Source organism: Haemorhous mexicanus, chromosome 6 (genome assembly GCF_027477595.1).
Source record: "Haemorhous mexicanus isolate bHaeMex1 chromosome 6, bHaeMex1.pri, whole genome shotgun sequence".
Taxonomy (NCBI): Eukaryota; Metazoa; Chordata; class Aves; order Passeriformes; family Fringillidae; genus Haemorhous; species Haemorhous mexicanus.
The window spans coordinates 40,743,154-40,763,537 of record NC_082346.1 but is presented as its reverse complement, the minus strand read 5'-3'; the positions used below and the strand labels follow the sequence as shown (position 1 = coordinate 40,763,537).

General features: G+C 41.7%; 1 protein-coding gene across 1 annotated transcript; it reads right to left on the bottom strand.

The window, feature by feature from the left end:
* Positions 1 to 5,252: 5,252 nt before the first annotated feature.
* On the bottom strand, positions 5,253 to 16,103 carry PSMA6 (proteasome 20S subunit alpha 6). The gene is made up of 7 exons (XM_059849911.1): positions 15,935 to 16,103; positions 11,951 to 12,045; positions 11,089 to 11,170; positions 10,774 to 10,929; positions 7,644 to 7,822; positions 7,028 to 7,122; positions 5,253 to 5,459 (listed from the first exon to the last, which is right to left on the bottom strand). Exons 1-7 carry the CDS (start codon positions 16,008 to 16,010, stop codon positions 5,402 to 5,404), a joined length of 741 nt encoding a protein of 246 aa, XP_059705894.1. The 5' UTR covers positions 16,011 to 16,103; the 3' UTR covers positions 5,253 to 5,401.
* Positions 16,104 to 20,384: the final 4,281 nt, after the last annotated feature.

Genomic DNA, 20,384 nt, shown 5'->3' with positions numbered 1-20,384 from the left:
GCCACCAGTGTAACCAGCCCCTCCTCATGTATCCTGTGCTGCACTGCCCCCTGTGCTGGCACTACTACTGCAGCACCAGCATCAAGGTTAAACCAGTGTCCACACTAAGCTGTTGTTCTGGCTGGATTTTGTTGCTTTGGCTTTTTTAAACATAAGCTTGTTTCCATATCAGGTTCCCTGGGTAGCCCTGGAAATTGCTGGGCTATGCAGTGGTGGCAGGAACAGAGGAACTGAGAAGGAGCTGCTATAACAGCACTGTCCCCAAAGAAACCTTCCTCAGAGGAGATGGAACTGGTCTTCATGCTGCCCAAGCGAAGGCTCGAGTCACCTGCTGACAAAGGCAAACACAACTCTGGTGAGCCAGGTCTCATCATACAGGCTTAAGTCAAAGACTAGCCAAGGGGATAAGGAGCTATGGAAACTCCTGTTCTTTGGTGATGCAGGCTGTGGTTTCACAGTGGATTAAAGCAGAGGCAGTGCAATCCCATTTCCCTCTTCCCTCTTTTACACCTGCACCACAGCCAATTTGGACCCAAAGTAAGATGACTCAGGTCACTTATGCAACAGAGAACTGAACCAAAACCCCCAATGTTTTCCATCAATTAAGTAAAGAGAATGGCTCTTTACAAATACAAAAGAGCACCACTGCTTGCTGAAGGATGAGCGAGGAAAAAACCCAGGGAGACTGAGCACACCTGCAAACATCACAGCAACATCACATGGCAATGAGTGGCATCCCTAGTCCTTCTCATGCAATCCTGGTCCACGCACATTCATGCTCTTTCTCCATCAGCTGGTAAATTTGACTCTCTAATTTGAGAGAGGGTTGCTTTCTAGTCTGAGGAATCTCATCAAGGATTAAATACTGTATGTTCAGAACTCTTCATGCCACTGGGTATCACAAGAGTCAGTTTTTTGGAAGAGGAAAGAAACACAATTTGCTGGCAAAAAATTGAAGTCTTGGCTTGTGCATGCTAATCTGCACTGCATACTATGCTGCTAGAGGCTCAGAGAAAAATCTCCATTCCAGAGGTTTGTGGTTCAATTAACGCATCAGCTAAGCCACAGTGACAGGTAGGAGACAGCCATGAAGTGCCTCTGCAGTGCCAGGAACCTCAGCCATGGCTGGCATGTTCTAAAAAGAACCAGGAGAAAAACACTATCCCCAAAAAGTGGAAGCACACACTACTTGGAAGATGACTCAGTTCTGCCAAGCAGTTAGCTGGATTTTGATTTAGTGATAGGCTGGCTCTATTTATTCATCAGGTTTATAGTAAAGTGCCCAAGACTTACCATATTTAACATTGCAGCACAGAATTTTCATAGAAGATGGTGACATGGGTAAGACCATTACTTCAGAAAAGATGAGTATGCTAAGAAGATCTTAGTGAAGGGCAGCATATACTGCAAATAACTGAGAGGTTTGTCAGTCACTTAAAAATGCAAGTTTATCTATATAGATATACTACAAAGGACTGGTTAAAATGTTTCATGGGGTTTTCTAAAATATGAGAACTACAATAAACAAAGTCCAGACTATTTTAAACAGCTTTGCATAAGCATGTGATGATCCTTGTTTTACTTTGGGCATGAGAGCTTTAGTGTTCCAACAGATCCTGAACTACAGGATGTCTTGCATTGTTTCCAAGTAGTTTGGGTTACAGCAAAACAACAGAACAGAACAAATTGTTACTGCAAGAACTGGCTGGAACAAGCTGTGACAATTTAAAAATTTCCCATCTGAAAAAGCAAAAATTCACTGATTATAAAATGAAAAGCAATGTCCCCACCATTACTACCCTGGCAGCATTTTTTCCTAGAGGAAAACATGAATACTGCTATGGATATGCTTCACAAAACTTGATCTCATGACCCAGTAAGGCTGCTGTTTTACAGAACTCAAAATAGCAGGCTTTACTTCTGTGCCAGGGGAAAAAAAATGGGAAAGTTATGTATTTTTTTTTCTTCAGATACTAGAAAATGACGGATATAGTTCTTTGATTTTACTTCCAACGTGTCCTGAACCAAAATACTTCTTATTTGGTAAACCTGGACATTGATTTAATACAAAACAGGATAGAGAAGGTAAAAAAGAATGCTACATATAATTCCACGTCATTAAAATTGTTGTGATCTACCTGTATGTACTGGCCCTATCTGAACTCCCCATTTACCGGGTCCTTAGACTCTCATCAGCTTTACAGTGAAAATATACAGCCAAACATTGTGCATTACACAGCAGCACATATTGCTCTTAAGATGAACCTGAAATCCTACAGAAGTTCACTACTGCCTGCCTTATCAGGATTGTTGTGTGTTAAGAGAGGGTCTCATGAGTGGAGATTGGCCACGGTGACCATGAAGTGATTGAGTCTAAAATCTGTGTTGACAGGAGGAAAAGTGCCAGCAAAACTTCAGCTCTAGGCATGAGGAGAGCAGACTTCAGGCTGCTCGGGAAGCTAATTAGTAAAATGGGAAAATGCTTTTGAATACCTTAAGAATGTGGTCATAGATCACAGCCAGGACAGCATGGCTTTGTGAGAGGAAAGTCCTGCTTATCAAACCTGATTTCCTTTTATGACAAGCTAACCTACCCAGTTGATCAGGGGAAGCCAGCTGACCTAATCCTTTTGGATTTCAGTAAAGCTTTCCATACTGTCTCTCACAGGATCCTTCTGGACAAAATGTCCAGCACACAGCTGGATAAACACATCATGGGATGGGTGAGCAACTGGCTCCCCATTGAGCTACTTCCGTTTATAATACATACCACTACTGTCTTTGGTGCTCCATTTGCATGGAGGGAGGGAGGTTACTCATCAGAAATCCAGATGATTTTCAGAGTTCAGTAAATACTGATTTATCTAAGCTGACTGCATATACTTGGCATTTGAATCCTTACACTACACCAGAGATAAAGAGCGCTGGTAATGTCATGTGGACAGTTACAATACGGTGTGGAGCCTGTACAGGTAGCACCGATGTGGGTCTGGTATGCAAATAAAACTTGATCTTATTCCTGTTTAACTACTTGTGCATTCACACTGTAACTGCATCTGCTGGTCTTCAGCACTGGCACAACAAACCACAAACACACGGAGCAATCCCAAGTCTGGTATCACTCTATATAAGCTCTACCCAAACTAGCAGCACCCACATTGTACCACACATACTCCAGTTTCTTTTGAAGTGCCAGGTTTGAAACAGCAGGTGATACTAGCTACAGCTCAGCACCAGCCACAGCTGTACACTTGGTTGCAGGTGATACTTGCTCCAGGGTGTGAAGAATGTAATTATGTGTTATGTGTGTAATACATGGGGGTTTCCCATTTGGTCAGGTAACCCCACCTGCATTGCTGCCTTATCTTCAGAAGCAAAAAGCTTTGACTAAAAAGAAAAATCCCCATTATTAATATGAAAAGAGAACCACGAATTTTCTCTACAAGGAAAAATACTAGCAAAAATGTAATAAAAAAAAGGCAATGTTCACCATTGCCTTTATAAAAAAATAGGCAACGTTCACAGTTAATACATTGTAGTCAGCTTATTTCATCATCTCTGAATATAAGATGGGATGTTCTGCATTACAAACAGGAAAGGTATGAACACCCACTGCTCTCAGAACCACCACCTGAGTTATACAATCCCATACAAGCTCCAAAATTCAGAATTAAAGGACTTGCTGGGAATTTTGGTACTGAATACTATGGAAATGTGCTCTAGTCATATCCCTGATTACCATCTTCCCTTTAATTTTTGTTCAAGAAATCATTAGTGACGTTTTCCATATATTCTTAAAGCTGATCGAGAACAAACTATCGATGGATGATATTTTGTGGCAGACTAAATAATGATTTAAGCCTACTCAAATTCCAGGTTGTTATACAACTGGAGTATTAGGAAGAAAGGCCCTAGGGGTTTTTAGAAACTGAGCTATCACTGGCAACTGAAATAACACAGACCTTTCTAAATGTGCCATTAGCTGCACAAATGTGCTGATTGTTGCACAAACCCACACAGAATTCTCAGATAACCAACCCAAAACCAGAAGCAGAGGTGCTTATCTACACTACACTAACTGACACGAGGGAAGCTGAAATGTGGAGGCACGAACAGAGAAGCTTTGTGAACTTCACAATTCACTATACATCTGATTCTCCTCAACTCAGTTATCACATAAGGTTAGCATTATCTTTTATTGAAGCCACCTAACACAGAATTGCAGCTTCTTTACTACAATGAACTTGAAAAATACATATTCAAGGATCTTTAACTGCAACGCACAAAGAAAAAAATTAACCAATCTCAGTTTCTTATGAGGCCTTTCCCAAACATCTTGAAAAAGAATCAAAGAGAATTTCGGAATAATTAAAGCCAATATGAGAAGTCCACAGCAGAGGAATGAAGGTAAGGAGTTACGCTGCATTAACTTGGCATTCTTTCAAGGAGACTTGTGTGCAACAACTAAAACTGCCTGGTAATCTCCCCTTTCTCCTCAGTGCCTCCTTCCTCACAACTTCATCATCTCCCTGTTTAGTGCTGAGGCTAAAACCTCTTCAACTGAAGCAAAAAAAAAAGGTTTTTTTTTTCACCTTCAAGTTTTTGCAGTCTCATCTCCAAACCCAAAACCTCTGAAGGAGCAAGAATTGCTTCCCAGAGATCTTCCTGTTCAAGGACTTTGTCTATTGGCCCAGCCCTGTCTAGCCCCACCACTGCCCAAAGCCCCAAAACCTGGTAGGTGACTAAGCCAAAATCCCAAAGTACATTACAGAGAGAGTATTTTCCCTAAATAAATGTCAGCTTCAGAGCTGTTTAATTATAGAAGACACCTCTTAAATCCACTACATGCACCGCAAATAAATCAGTCCAAAGGACTGGACTCGGACTCACAGCTCAAGTTTTTTCCTCCTGCTTTTGCCCTATATCCTTACATAAACCTGAGCAAATAAGGTCTTCCTAACTTCCCCACAATTAAACCAATAATGTTGTAAGGCTTTCAACATCAGGCCATGGAGAGAATGAACATGAATGTAGGAATTATCTCAAGACACACACACCACAAAAACTGATATTAACTTTACACAAAGAGCCAAATAGCTCAGATGAAAAATACAGCTCAGAGCATAAAATTTCTCTTAAAATACAATTAAAAGGCAGGCAATTACCACAGAAACACTGAAAGTTATCAAGCATTTTGATGACAATGTCACAGAATTGGAAGTTTAAAAAATATTAAAAGGAGACGCCAAGAATTTCAAAAACCTCTGTTTTATTTGTACAGAGTAAAATACATCATATAGTGAACACTGTTTCCCACCCATAATCTAAAACCATTATTAAGTGTTTTCTTTTCACCAAACACCCTGGCCAGAAGCACGGACAATGGAAATGGGAACGCTAATTAGTCTCTCTCTGCCAGAGCTACAAGGTGCACATCAATCTCTGCTTCTGTAAGGATCCTGAAAGAATAAAAAGAAATCTTAAATAGCTTAAATGATTCTTCCCCTTAAGCTCCAATATTACAAACTAATATCTATAGGAATAAGTTTTACAGCAATGCATCTTTCTGCCCTTTAAAGCCTTGCTGCCAGTGCCACAGACTGACATTCCAATTCTCTTGAAAAATAAAGGAAGAATCAAAGGCACTAGAGAGAAAGGAGGTAACAAATGATAGAAAAATAACAGGTAATTCTTCATGAGTCATGCATTTGCAAGTTGAGACCTAGTCAGAAGGTAGCTTGATCCCTTGAGTGGCAGGAGAAAAGGGGTCATGCAGCTCCTCTATGCTTTCTCATAAGCACTGTGCTGCTCTGTTGTCCTCAGCACACACACCTAAATACAAAACCACCCACCATCACCATGTCCACCTTAAAAACATTAGGAAGGAAGCATTTAAAAGACTGAACCTGTAGGACCCAAAGGTTTAAAGACTCTCTTCAGTCCCCACTTACACCAAGTAGTTAGACTAAAGTAACAGCAGACTTTGTTCCCAGTTTTACTGTTCCTCTCTTCTTTTTAAATAAAAAACTCAAAAAACCCCTCAATTAAAGACTAAAGCAGAAATAACTGAATCCCTCTGCAGCAAGCCAGACTTACCTAAATTTTAGGTAAGCCATACCAGGAGGGTTCTTTTGCATTATAAAAAGTCCCCCAAAGTTTTTCTCCCACATTTCATGCATACTCCTGCAGCTATACACTGTGCTGTGAGCAGGCTGTCAGGTACACTGTATCCCACGTAAAGCTTTCCTGCCCTCAGCAGGAAGACTTCCAGGCGTTGCCTAGCTACACTGGCTAGGTGATCTTGGTGCACACAGTGTGCTGCAGGCAATAACGGAGGAGAGAAGAAATAGGTGCCCTGCTCTCATGCTAGATGGGACTGCAGAGTACTTGGAAAGCAGATAGTTCAGCCCATTTCAAATCACTAGTGATTTTTTAAATCCATGATCTTTTAATCTTACCAAATTTAAATATAGTTTTTCAAACTATACAAGTCCATAATATATTAACTACATATTTTAGATGTTAAGAAATGCTAACAATTAAAAGATGAGCAAGAATAATTTAAAGATTCATTTTAGAAAAAGAATAAAGAATTTAAGGGACTTGTAGATATTCTATAATATAAACCAGACTTTACTGCATTAGTTAATATGACTATGATTTGGAAGTGGACTCCAGATATCATTACTATGAAAAATATTTATGCTTCTAAGCATGAAAACCCGTCTAGACCAGATGTAACTACATTTGAATCATCACAGAAAGCAATACCCTTTTAAGAGAGGAAATAGATCGCGTTTCTCTGCTAAATCCCTTAACCATGTCACACATTTTAAAACTGCATTACTCTTTTTACACAACGTTTTCTACCCCTACACATTTTGAAGAGTTACAAGTAAAAAACCCTTCAAAACTTCAATCTCTTAAATTTATCTTTTTTTCTCAATTTACGATTTACACAAGAAGGTACAACTAATTGCACATAATCAGAGAAACACAACAAGTTTTATCAATATTGATTGCTTACCTGAACTTAGGATTTTCCACTGTAACTACACCAACTTCTATTTCTGAAGGTTTGAAATCAATGGATAGTACAGTAGACAGGCATGTTATTGCTGTCTGAAAGATGACAAAACCCTCTATCATTAGAAGGAAAGCACAAATTCTTTTTTTTTTTTTTCCCCTTAATAGCCATAGCATTAACAACTATCCTTCCTTCTGGTTTAAAGTTACTTCCTCTCACTTCAAAATCTCAGCTTAGAAATTCCAAATAGTTTCCCCTTGCTACAGAATACAGCTACTTTCTAATATGAAGATTGTTTCAAATGTCACTAAAAGTCAAGTCATACTGGTATCCCCAAAATCAAGCACTGTAGTAACTAAACACCAGCTACAGTGGGAGTACTACAATTATAGAATCTGCTTCAGCTAACATAAAGCAAAAAAAAGCAGATTAGATGATCATTCAAATACTTGCAGAACAGCTTTAAATGATTTTCTGGTTGGAATAGCTGTATTTGCCCTGGCAGCAATACAGAAAGAGGGAACGCCTAACAACATTTCTCTGCATTGCAAGCCTACATGCAGCACATTCATTAAAAATACTTTAAACAAATTTTAATTTCCTTCTGTTGGCCTACCTCTACTGTTTGTTCATACGTCCAGTCAAATTTCTTCTTTACTTTCTTTTCAAGAAAACTGGTTGACTCTGTCTGTTTAACTCCTGCAGCTGTGGCCTTGAATCCACAATAGTAACCTGCTGGATCACACTTGTATACCTGAGGGCCGTGTTCTTCATCAATACCAATCAAAATCATACCTTGAAGAGAAAATTTGTTAATTGATTTATTTTCCCCATTTTAGCAATTTAATTCAACTGAAGAACAGAATGGATAGTCCTCTTTGTGAAAAAACATGCATGCACAGCAGTACATCTTTGGGAATCACTCCCATACGTGAAGCTGTGATTTCCTTTTTATCTCTAATTTGCCATTTCTTACCAGCATCTCATTACCAGGTGTGCAACTCAGTTTAGCAGAAACTATATTTCTGTCATTCCCAAAGAAGGCATTCTCATTAAACATACAAACATTTTTGCCATGCTCAGTGTGTAGAGAACCACAAAGTTGGGAAATACAAAAGTTTTATCCTGATGGAAAGTTTGCCATGCCACAGCTCACACCCTCTGCTATATGACACAAAAGTGTAAACAATAGTTCAATTACCATTTGCCTTTTACTAAAAAACAACTCTACAAACATACTGAAATGAATGGAAATATTAAAAGATCAAATTTAGATTTCTTGTTTGTAACCCAGAAAAATAGTGCATTACATACCTTTTCCTCTTTAAATTAAAAACAAAATCTGAAATGAAAAGTGGAAATATCAGGACATAACTGAGTCCTTGAAGATCATCCAAGTGTTTTGAAGCTGGATAGTTTTCAAGTAACACAAACTGACCACACCACTGAAATTCATGTGTTCACCCTCACTTCTTTGCTGCATTGTCTCACTATGCATATTAAAAAAAAAAGTCAAAAGCAATACTTGCAATAAAAACCCAAAACAGAACAAGGTCATGGTTTTCAATTATTTTCACTTTACATTTCAGTAACTTTTAACTAGTAGTTAGAGATTATAAACTTCTGAGCAGCTATTACTAAAACATAAAAACAAAATCCCCTCATATTTTCAAAAAGGCTAAGGGAAGTAAAAAAAAAAAAAGCATTTTTATGAATGTATTTTAAAAAAGGAATTTCCAACAGCATCAAGGCATGGGAAATGCCAAGGGAAGAAAGAAACAATCTTTCCTGAAAATTACAAGCACACAAGCATAGAAGAATTGCCCCATCATGGAAACTGTGGTGCAACTCTGAATGTTGCTTCTTCAGTGAGAAGTCTTAGTGTCTACTATGATTACGAGAAGTGATTCATCAATTCTGAAACTATTCTCCTTAAAAAAAAAAAAAACAAAACAAAACCCAAAACCCAACCAATCAAAAAGAAACTCAGACAGAATGTTTAATGAAAAAGCAATTGAGGAAACTTGTTGAGTCTTTTACCTCAGTTCCTGAACAGAATAACAGTATGTTTATAATTTGCTTATGGCCAAACGTAAGAGAAAAAACAAGTCAGAACCAACCCCAGAACACACAGATGACCAGGAACACCTACAAAAAATGACTCAACACACAACGTCTTTTTAAGCTGCATTTGCTGTTATAAAACAAGCCATGTAGAAATATTTGCAAGGGAAATATTTTAGACACTTTTTCCTCTACATTGTATATATACGATAGCTAAGTTAGCAGAAAAAATTTTGTAACTCTGTCCTATACCTACTACTTAGATAAAAAAGCCACAAAACCTGCACAAAGATAACTGCACTCTCCATCTCTCTCTTTTACAGTGCTGTTTACCCAGACACAGTGCACTGGGCTTGCATGGCAAGGTTTTGGTAGTGAGAGGGCTGCAGGGCTGGCTGCTGTAAGAAGCTGCCAGAAGCTTCCCCTGTGTCCAAAGGAGCTGAAGCCAGCTGGCTCCAAGACCAACCTGCTGCTGGCTGAGGCCAAGCCCATCCACAATGGCGGTAGTGCCTCTGGGATAGTATATTTAAGAAAATAAAGAAGGAAATTGCAGACAGAGGAGAGAGGAGTGAGAATATGTGAGAGGGACAACTTGGCAGGCACTGAGGCAAATGACAGAGGGAAGGAGCTGCCAGAGCTGAGAGTCCCCTGCAGTCTGTGGTGAAGACCATGGTGAGGCAGCTATGGCCCTGCAGCCCATGGACATCCATGGTGGGGAGACATCCACCTGCAGCCCCTGGAGGAGCCCACACTGGAGCATGTGGATGCTTGGAGGAGGCTGTGGCCCCACATGGAGCCCATGCTGGGGCAGGCTCCTGGCAGGACCAGTGGTGCTGTGGAGAAAGAACACTGGAGCAGCTGTTCCTGCAGGACTGCACCCTACATAAGGTGGGCTTCTTGCTGGAGCAGTTTGTGAAGAACTGCAGCCTGTGAGAAGGACTCACTTTGGAGAAGTTCCTGGAGCTGAGAGACACACTGGAGCACGGGAAGAGTGTGAGGACTCCTCCCCCTGAGGAAGATGTAGCAGCAGAAACAATGTACTATGTACTGACCACAGACCCCCTTCCTATCTCCCTGTGCCACTGTGGGAGAGGTAGAGAACCAGGAATACAGTTAAATCTGTGAAGGAGGTAGGGGGCAAGTGTTTTGAAGATTTGGTTTTACTACTCAGTATCCTATTTTTATTTGCTTGTTAATAATTCAGTTAATTTCCCCAAGGTGGATCTGTTTTGCCCATGGTGGTAATTGGTGAGTGATCCCTCCCTGACCTTATCTTGACTCAGAAGCTTCCATGGTATTTTTTCTCTTCTGTGTCTAGCTGAGGAAAGGAGTGATGGAGAGACTTTTGCAGACACTTCGCATCCATCCAGGGTCAAACCACCATAAACAGACACAGTTACAAAGAGCATCTCCTGCTCACAGATATCACTGCACAGGGCAAACAGACCAGGCCCCCCAAAATAAGGTAATATAGTATCAGAGAGGCTACATTATTTCAAATGCTGAGTTAGAGGTAAAATCAGGGCTCCAGTTCAAGACCCACAACACTGCTCTTTCATTCAGCCGTTCATCCCCCTTACACCCTCAGTTACTCATTTTGAAAATGGGTGAGAATTTCTTACACACGAATTTTCAAACTTAGACAAGAAAGAGTAAAGATCATTTTCATACACTGTACTTACAGCAACCAAGGGGCCTCATTTCAGCATTCTGTGTATAGACCTGAGAAATATCTGCAATCCTTTTACACAGCATATCCACAGGGATGTCATATCCATACTTGTACTTCCAGTTAGCAGCCTCATAGCGGGCTCTCTGCACCTGGGATCTGCTGTCAGCTAGACAAAAAGAACTAATATTAATTCCACTGAATATGTACCATCTTTATTTCTAGCACTGCCTAAGAATATAAATTCCAGGTCCAACTTTACATTGTCTTTAAATATACCCATGAGAACTAGGTAAGTTCTCCAAAAGCAGACTGGTGAATTAAATACCTGTCATTCCTGTCATAACACAACCAATATTTTCAGTAATCTTGAATAAATGAGTCACTGTGTTGGAGTCCAGTAACTTGTCCTAAAGAGGAAACAGAAATAATGTAATAGCAAACACTGTCCTCAAAGTAAAAAGAAAACAAACAAACAAAAAAAAACCCCAAACTCTGAATCCTCTGGTTTTTACAGAAGAGCCCAAAAGGACCCATAACAGCTAAAAACTGTCTTTCAGGCTTTCCAATTTTTACTGCTGTAGGCATGCAAAGGAAGAAACTGGAGAACAGGGAAGAATAAAACCACAGATTCTGGAGGAGAACAAGAAGAACAGGATCAACATCAGACTCCTTTTCCCTCTGAAGAAACTTAGAGAATCCACATACAAAAGCTTGCTCTCTTATTGCATGCTGCCTTTCAAACATAAAAGAATTTCCCCCTTTTTCCAACAGTACATCACCACTGAGCTGAAACACTCACAAAAATCTATGAAAAGCATGCTCTACGTGCTATTGGTATAATATTTTCTCAGGAGAAATTCAAGGAATCAGGGAACTGGTTATAGACAACTCAGCCTTTACAAGCCAGAGCAATGAATGCATGCTCAATACAGCAGGGTCAACTTATATTTAAGATTTATCCCTTCAACAACTACAGAGAAAACCAATATAGCAATACTTAGTGAGAAAATGTACAGTTGAGCACTGCATGGAGCTAGAACTTGTAATAAGCAGAATGACAATTACATGTTCAGTTCAAATAGCAATTTATGTCAGTGCTAATAAGTATAATATCAATATTGCTGAGTCTCACCCCATCTTTTTTTCTCCTCTCCTTCCAGACCTCCCCTCAAAAACAGACTACTTACAGGTACTTTCTTCTGTGTGACAATTACTGCAGAATCTTTCCCACGAACAGCTACAGATGTAAGTCCACCTTGGTTTATGGCCTTAAATGCATATTCTAGAAAAATATACAAATGTTAATAGAAAACTTGTGTAAGCGACACGAGTACAAGTAACAATTCCCCCAACACATGAATCTCACCAATTTCTGGCCTTTTAATACTTTAATATTTGTGCAACACTTTATGTCCTTAAGATCTTTAGTATAATGTGCATTGGCTCTCTTCACAAAACCACTGTCACTGCTTCCTTCAAATGTTTCTTCTAATTTGACTTTTTGTTCAGTTCAAGCTTAACAGCAACAAAGTAAATTTTAGAACAAAAAGGCTGTTCTGAACTTGACCAAAATTGTCCAACCTTAATCTACAGTACCATAAATTCTTACAGAAAAATTCTTGACATGAATTTTAGTATTTTAAAGGATGTAAGCTTCTTTTCTAATTTTTTACTGATATAGACAAAAACTGATGACACAGGAGGCACAGGAGACGGGTTTTAACTATCATATTTTCTGACCTGACATTCAAACACTGCAATGCTTTTCTTCACTTTTTATAGTGAAAGCTACACAGATGCCAATTAAACAGTGTTATTCATGTAAGTACAATGGATTAAGAAGCAAACACTAAAGTAACAGTAATGAAATTATCCATGAAATAAATTTCTCCTGATTGATGGCTTCAAAAGCCTTAGGCACAAGAACTTTAAAAACTGTTTACCTGGCAATATTTGATAAACATTCAGAAATTCTTAATATCTGGCCGAGTGGTAAGTTTCAGACAGCAGCTAAATGTAGGTGAGTTTTTTTGTTAGCCATGCATGTGAACCAAGAATTTAGAACATGTCTACAAACAGCATAGTAAATTGCTAAAACTATCTCTTAAAATAACAGGAGCAAGAAACTTGGCTATTTTAAAAGCTGCACGCAGATCTATAGAAGAGATTGCTTAGCAGAGGAGTAATAATCTGAAGAGAAAAAAAATAAATCAAACCTTGCCTATTAATGTTCAATCAGCAGAGTCATTGCTAAGAAAGGGCTCATTGTGGTGTATTTATGGCACTGTTTACTGCTCTCAGACATCAGAGCATTTACTGGTTGCCCAAATGTGCCATAAAGGATGTTCCCCCTTTCCCTCTGTACAACTCTGCCCACCTGGGATGATCAGTACCAGCCTGCAGCAGAGCACAAACCCCAGGAAGATATGAGCCAGCACTGCCTGCAAACTGGCCATGCTTGAAGCCCCAAGCACAGGCTTTGCACCACTTGTCTATTTATCTGTACAACCACCTGAAGGCAGGGTGTAAAGCAAATGGACAGAGACAGCCTTTTTTCACTGATGCCCAGTGACAGGACCAAATTAGAGGTGACTGGAACACGAGGGTCCAATACCTGAAAACATGTTTTACTGTGATGGTGAGTGAGCTCTGGAACAGGTTGCCTGTAAAACCCATCTGGAAACACTCCTGGGCATCCAGCTCTAAGTGGGCCTCCTTGGGCAGGGGCTTGGGGCTAGACAATCTCCAGAGGGGCCCACCTAATCTCAGCCATTCTGTGGTTCTGTGACACTTAGGTGGCAGTAGGAATAGATGCCTACCACAAACTAGCTTTTGCTCATAACCCCCAACAACCAGGCTTGTGGAACTGCAGCCCCTTATTACCACCTCCATTGCTCAGTTTTCAAGGAAACAAGCCAAAAGGTGAAGTGGCTCTTACAATGTAACAAATCCGAGTTGCTAGTGCTGTTTTAAGTCTGTTTACTGCTATGTATTTCAGCAGCACTGCAGACATTCTCTCTGAAAACAGCAGCCCCTTGCTGTTCCCTGAATACAAGGCAACAACCAGAAATTTTACTGTAGTAATTTTGTTCACCTCCCAAAACTCCACTCAGAAGAAACATCACCTTTGAAGATTGAAACTAATAGGTAGCAAGAGAACACTGATGCTCTGAGGGATTTTAACCACAGTAAGGTGAAATAACTGTTAAATTTTCTAATATGAGATCAAAGGCACATGAGTTCTCTGAGCTTTGGAAGCAGAAGACAGACCTAAGACGAAGAATAGGCATTTCAGTCCAATATCACTACGCTGGAAATCTCTGTTCCCATACAGCCAAATTCCAGAAAAACCTCAAGTCTTAAGGCAATCTTAGAGCAACACATGTCCATGTTAATCCTTGACAGCCCCTAGGTAACCTTAATCCAGCAAAGAGACTAAGATAAAACAAAACCGCCTAGATGTGGACATTTGATTGCAAGCAAACATGAGATTTCTGCCCATGTGCTCTGGCTAGGTGCTGGCAAACAGAGACACCCACGTGGCACCATGCCCGAGTTACCAGCCTGGCTGTGAGTAAAGTGAGCTCATTCTTGCTTGAAGTTAACATGTACATATTTTTCTTCCTATAGCACATTGGTACTTAAAATAGCTTTAAGACAGCTTCAGGCATCAGAAGCTCTCCAATATACACGCAGACACTTGTTTCTAAGACACTGTTAAAAGGTATGGAGGTACAAAACATTTCTCATACATTAACCTACTGGCTAAATATACCCCAGCGGCAGAAAACCAAGGCTCAGTTTCTTCTCTGCTACAGAATGCAGAAACCATTCCTAACAAGCAGCACTGTGACAGAGACAGTGGGAAGTGATGCAGACCAACCAGCCTGTTCTAATAGCAGCTGAAGGTGGGAGCCCAGGACTCCTCTGCCACAGAACCACTGAAACCCTGTGTGAGGAAGCACTGTCCCTACCATCCCTACATATAAGGGACAATAAGCATTGTACATGCTCCAGATATAAGACAGCACCCACATATAGGTATCTAGTACAAGCCCCTTCCTAATTCTTCCTTGAAGAAAGGACTGCTCAAGAGTGGGCTACAGGCCCACAAGGCCTAATCCACACAGGCTTCTTCCTGGGAAAAACTCAAGGGCAGTCACAAAAAAACTATATGGCTGCCACGGGCAATTAATGCAATCTGACCGCAGCAGACTGCGGTCCTTTCCTGAAGAACAGATGGACTTATGGACATAACATGCAGTGGATGTGCAGTGAAGGCACTGCAGCTGGGGAAGGCAGCATCAGGATGATGCTGCAGAACAGTTCATCTGTCCCTGTTGAGAAGCTCCTCCAGGGGCACTCTCAAACTACTGTCCTGTCACACTGTCAGCTGACTGTATCCTGCACAAGGGGCACCAAGATACGCTTCTGCACAATCTGGTGCACTGCAAAAACAGGAATAACAAATCAAGAGGCTTACAGAAGAAGCTGAAGCTCGGCTTCAGATTACTCCAAGAAACCTGAAAACAAAGGATGGTTGCTGCTATCTCACAGGACACAGAACAAGCGCCATTCAGGTGTAACAAGAAAGTGCATGAGTTACACCCATGAACTGACTCTGTCACTCCAGCATGCAGTGTTTGAGGCAGTTCAAATCCCATTTCAAACACCTGTCATAGTTCTCAGATCCCAAAACGCAGCGCTCCGAGGCTTGGCAAGATTCACTCAAAGAAACACTTAAGGGAGACTAAACAGCCTCTGGAGGGCTGCAACTTTGGTCTCCGAGCATCTAAAATGGAAGGCCGAGGGCTCAGAGGAGGCCCTCCCGGTGGCAGGGGACACTCGAGAGAGCCCACCCTGGCTCTACGTTTTCCTTATCTCATGCGAGGATCCCTTCGCCGGGCCCCCATGCCGGCACGACCGGGACGGCCGCCGCTCCACGCTCCCACCGGTTTTTCCCCCACACACCGCGGGACCAGGCAAGGTGGGAGATGGGATTCCCGAGCCAAGAGAGGCGCCGCGTCTCGCCCCTCAGCACAGGCCGCCGGCCTCGGCGGAGCCTTCGCGAGCCGGCCGTGGCCCCGCTCGGCGGGGAGCGCCGGGGGCGCGGGCAGGCCGGGCCCGTGACGGGGCAATTCGGCGGCGGCCCCGCGGGCCCGGACACGCACCGACTTGGTAGAGGCGGCCCTCGGGCGAGAAGATGGTGATGTGCCGGTCGAAGCCGGCGCTGGAGCCGCGGGACATGGCGGGAGCGGCGCGGGAGCGGCGCGCGGCCGGGGGGAGCTGTCCGCGTGCAGGGCCCCACCGCAGCCGCAGGCACCGCCGGAGCGCTTCCGGGTCACGCGCCCACCCCGCGCAGGCGCGGAGGCGCGCGCCGCTCCCGCACCGTCACGGTCCGGCACCGGCGCTGCGCATGCCCGAGCCCCGCGGCCGCCGCTGCGTGACGCGTCACGCAGGTCGCGAGCGGAAGGCTGGGCTCTGCCGCGGCTGTGGCTGTGGGGCTCGGCTCACGGGAACGTGGGAGCGGGGAATGCGCACGGAAGCGGCAGGAAACGGAATAAAAGTGTCATCGCGGCATCCATCAACACTTTATCAAAGTATCACCAGCCAGCCGGGAAAACAAAACCCCTCCTAAAATTCCAAATCGAAGTATTTCCCCGTGTGCTCTCGAATGAGAATAATTTAAAACCAAGTACCTCAAAAAACATGTTTAAGGTATTCATAGGTAATTATTGCCGCAGCTGCGTTATAATGCGATGTTTAAAAGACTTCTCATCGGTGTCCAGTCCAAAGGGAATTTCCCCAAATTAAAACTCGTGAATATAAGTCTTTTGCCTTTCAGCATCTTGGAGTTCCCCTGCTCTTTGTGGGAAGGCATTTTTTAAAAGCTGGTTATTAAAACAGTTGGAAAAGCTGCATTCTGGTATCCACAGCTCTACTTGGAACTTTTTATTAGGTTATTCTTTGTTGAAATAGCAGAATAAAGTTGGATTTTGTGTATGCCACACATTAAAAGTCTGTATTCTCAAATTTTTCAAAATACTTCTCCTTGTTTATTAATACAATGGAAGAATAATGTCCCGCTGTACATTACAAGACTCAGTCTGTCCCTTTTGTTAGGGAAGGGCTTTGCGGGCAGACACGGAAAGTTTGAAGGGTGCTGCAAGCACGGGAACACAGAACATAAACACGTATGACTGCGTCTGCTGGGTCAGAATGGAGCCAGTGCCATCCAATGCTCTCTTCAAATGTGGCCAAAAGGGGGATACCCAAGAATTTAAGACTAGAGAGAACCTTTGATGATACACTCCCTGAATCCTCTCCCAGTCTCCAGCCATCTGGAGAGAGTTCCCAAGGTAGGGAAAGTGTCAGGTTATTTAGGAACCCTTGCTGGTTCTCTTTCATGAACTTTCTGGTCTCCCCTTGAACCCACCTGTACTTCTTGAATCCACAACATGCCATGGCAAAGAGCTGGTCAGCATAACAACATGTCGTGTGATTTTACCCGAAACCTCACCTTTTATCTGAACCTTCTGTCTGCCAGTACCATTTGATGCTTTTGTACTGACACAGCCAATGATAGATCCCTAGGTGTTCCTTCCAGAACATTTGTGATTCTTATGACTTCTGTGTCTCTTAAGACCAGTTTCTCCAAGATGATGATCCATACCCTTACAGTTTTTCCATCTACAGAGCTCTTTGATTTTCTAGAATGATTTTTTTTTCCCCTGAGAAAAAGGGCATGAGAAAATCTAAGTAAGTATCAAGTGTTCAGCCTGATTGCCAAATAGTAGCGAAGAAAATCCTTACTTTTGGAATCAAAGATTCAGTATTTGAATTAGATAAAGGAAAGAGTAATAGTTGCTCAATACCATGGACATGACAGAGTGGAAGATATGCTACTTTCAGGATACAGCTTCCATAGTACAGCGTTGTTTCAGAAGAGCAATCATGCTTTTGGTTTAATGTTAAATCACTTCTGATGAGTATGGGTATGGAGTCAAATTCTGTGTTGCAGGATCCTGAGGAAAGCTGTTCTCACTGTCATCTTTTTAACATAGTAAGCAGTAAGTGGGAGATCTTGGAGGTGATAATAGCTGGAGTGCAGGCTGAATCAGTTCTTTCTCAACTCTATCTTGCCAGTGTGTCTGTCTCCATGGCACACAGCAAGCTAAGCTAAGGGCACATTCCTTCTGACTCCCATTGTCCTCACTCAGTGTGCAAATGGCAGTCAGTGTTTCTTTGGGGATACCAATTGCTGTACTGTTTGGAAGACTTGCCTTTCTGGCATTCAGCATGAACCCATCTGTGTAATAAATTACCTTGAATTTTTACTGTACCTCTATACAAATAGCAGTAGATGTCAAATAGATCTGCTATTTGTTACCGGCTTTGGTTTGGCTCTCACATTTATTTTTATTGCCAGTGAAACCCCCAGAATTCCTTTTAGATACTTGGAAGCAAATCCTCATATTCCTTGTTATCTTGAAATGCAGTATTTCAGTAATCTGAAATTTGAAGACTTAGAGCAACACAAAAGAAATGTTATTTCACAGATGTCCTAAATAAAATTCAAATACTTAACCTCAGAACTGAGCCTCTGGATACCATCTGCATCTATGTAACAGGTAGTATACACCTGTAGAAGTCTGTAGGGTCATCCCTAATGTTTCCTCTTTGGTTCCAGAAAGGCCGTTAATTCCCTGTAAGGATCTACAGAGAAGTGTATCAGCAGCAAACATAGAAAAAAGAAGTCACAAATCTGACATCAATGTTGCAATACCTTCCAATTGTAAATTCCATATTCTGTTCCATCATCCTCTAAATATACTAGTAATGGGTATTTAGGAGTGTTATTTTTAGAAGGCATTACAGTATCTCTCTAAGAACAGTTTTTGAGGTGAAACCCAAGTGATTGATTAGGGACATGTCTTGATTAAAAAGGAAGTAGAGGATGCATTTGTGACAGTTATATGTGGATATTATGCATGCCTGTTAATGACCAGGGTAAGGGAAAATATAAAATTCAAGGGCAATGAAATGGGTACCCTGAAGGTGCAGTTTCTGCTCAGCTAGGGCTGACCTAAGGCAGAGCTGCTGCAGGGACCCTCCTTCTGCAGGCTGACATTTGAACCCTGCTCCCACACAAGTACCAGTACTTGTGCCATGGTGCCAGTACTTGTGCCATGGTACTAGTTGAGAGCAACAATGCCAATTCTGACCTAGCCAAAACACAGTTTTAAGACCTGTCTCTGCATTGCTTTGGGCTGCACGACCATCAGAGCCAGGACCAAAGGAGGATTGAAACAGCACTGATTGACACCAGCTCAGGCCATGCCCAACTTCAAACAGGGGTGTGGGAGCCTCGAACAGGGTGGCAGCTGCTAACTAAGCAGTCCTGCACAGGAGCAGACACCTAATTTAAAAGCGGTATGTCCACTTTCAAGGTGATGTGGCACTTCTCTAACCTAAAGAATTATAAAAGCAATCTTCTGACAAATAAGTATTGAGGAATGAGAAAAGTAGATTCAATCCCTCTGCTTTTCCTGCTGGACTCCATAGGAGTTGTCATGTTTTTTCAGGAAAAGGGTGTGTGGTGAACACTACCAACAATATGATGAATTTAAAGCCAAGCTTTTATGTTACCTTAAGAGGCACCCAGCTCCTCTACACTTTCTGCACAGTGTGAAGGACACTTCTGATGACTGTATGCAAATCACACCCGCTGGTTTACAAACTCATACCAGAGGTAGAACATGTATCAGGACTGTCCTGGAAAAAAAATAGCAGGGAACATGCTGGTATGCTGAGTCCGGAGGGAGCTTGTCATGGGGCCTGCAAGAACTCAGAACTGTGAGTTCTATACAAAAAGATCTTAATGTTTCTTCTCCGTTTCAAACAGAGGATTTTTGTATGAGACAGATGTGACAAGCCCAGGATATTTCATCTGAGATTTATGTGGCATTTCTACGTTTTGGGGGGGAGAAAGGTTTGCACTAATGTTGTGAGTGCAATAAACAAACACATTTACCACACACACACTTACAAATAACTCAGAACAGTTTTACTGTGATTTATACTATTTGTTTCCTTTATAACCTGGGACAGATTTTATAGAAATGTACAAGAATGAATTTTGTCCTATTATTGTCTTTAAGAATTTCTAGCTATCCATTTATCCATTCTCATTTTAAAAATCCATGCATTTCCATCAGCAAACTATTGCAGTAATGCCAAATCCTGTCAGAAATGGCAAATTTAAGAGTGTGGAAGAGCCACAGAAAAAAGCCACATTCCACTGGTTCCTTCCTTATTCTTCCAAACAAATGATTGCTATATGTTCCTCTAACCAATCTGTTGCATTCTGTGTGATCAAACAAATTCTAATTTGAGTGAGGAAGTCTTAGTTCTGTGTGTGTCTGGTGAATGGTAAATGCACCATTGTCCCCCTTAGCTCCACTGAATAGAGGTAGACATTGTGCAACACTCATGCAAGCTCAGCACCACAAACTCTGAAGGTACTTTGCAAGTCGTGCTTGATTTCTTCAATGTACAGTTTATTTCAATGTAGATGAAAAGCTTGAGAATAAATAAAAGATAAAAATGCCCAAACTCTAA

What these genes read in the sequence shown, in the direction of transcription:
- PSMA6 (XM_059849911.1), bottom strand. Translation starts at nt 16,010, where the DNA reads ATGTCCCGCGGCTCCAGCGCCGGCTTCGACCGGCACATCACCATCTTC. An exon ending in GGGCCGCCTCTACCAAGTCG is followed by an intron (nt 12,046 to 15,934) that starts GTGCGTGTCCGG and finishes ATATTTTTCTAG; the next exon opens with AATATGCATTTAAGGCCATA. An exon ending in TGTTATGACAGGAATGACAG is followed by an intron (nt 10,930 to 11,088) that starts GTATTTAATTCA and finishes CTTTTTGTCTAG; the next exon opens with CTGACAGCAGATCCCAGGTG.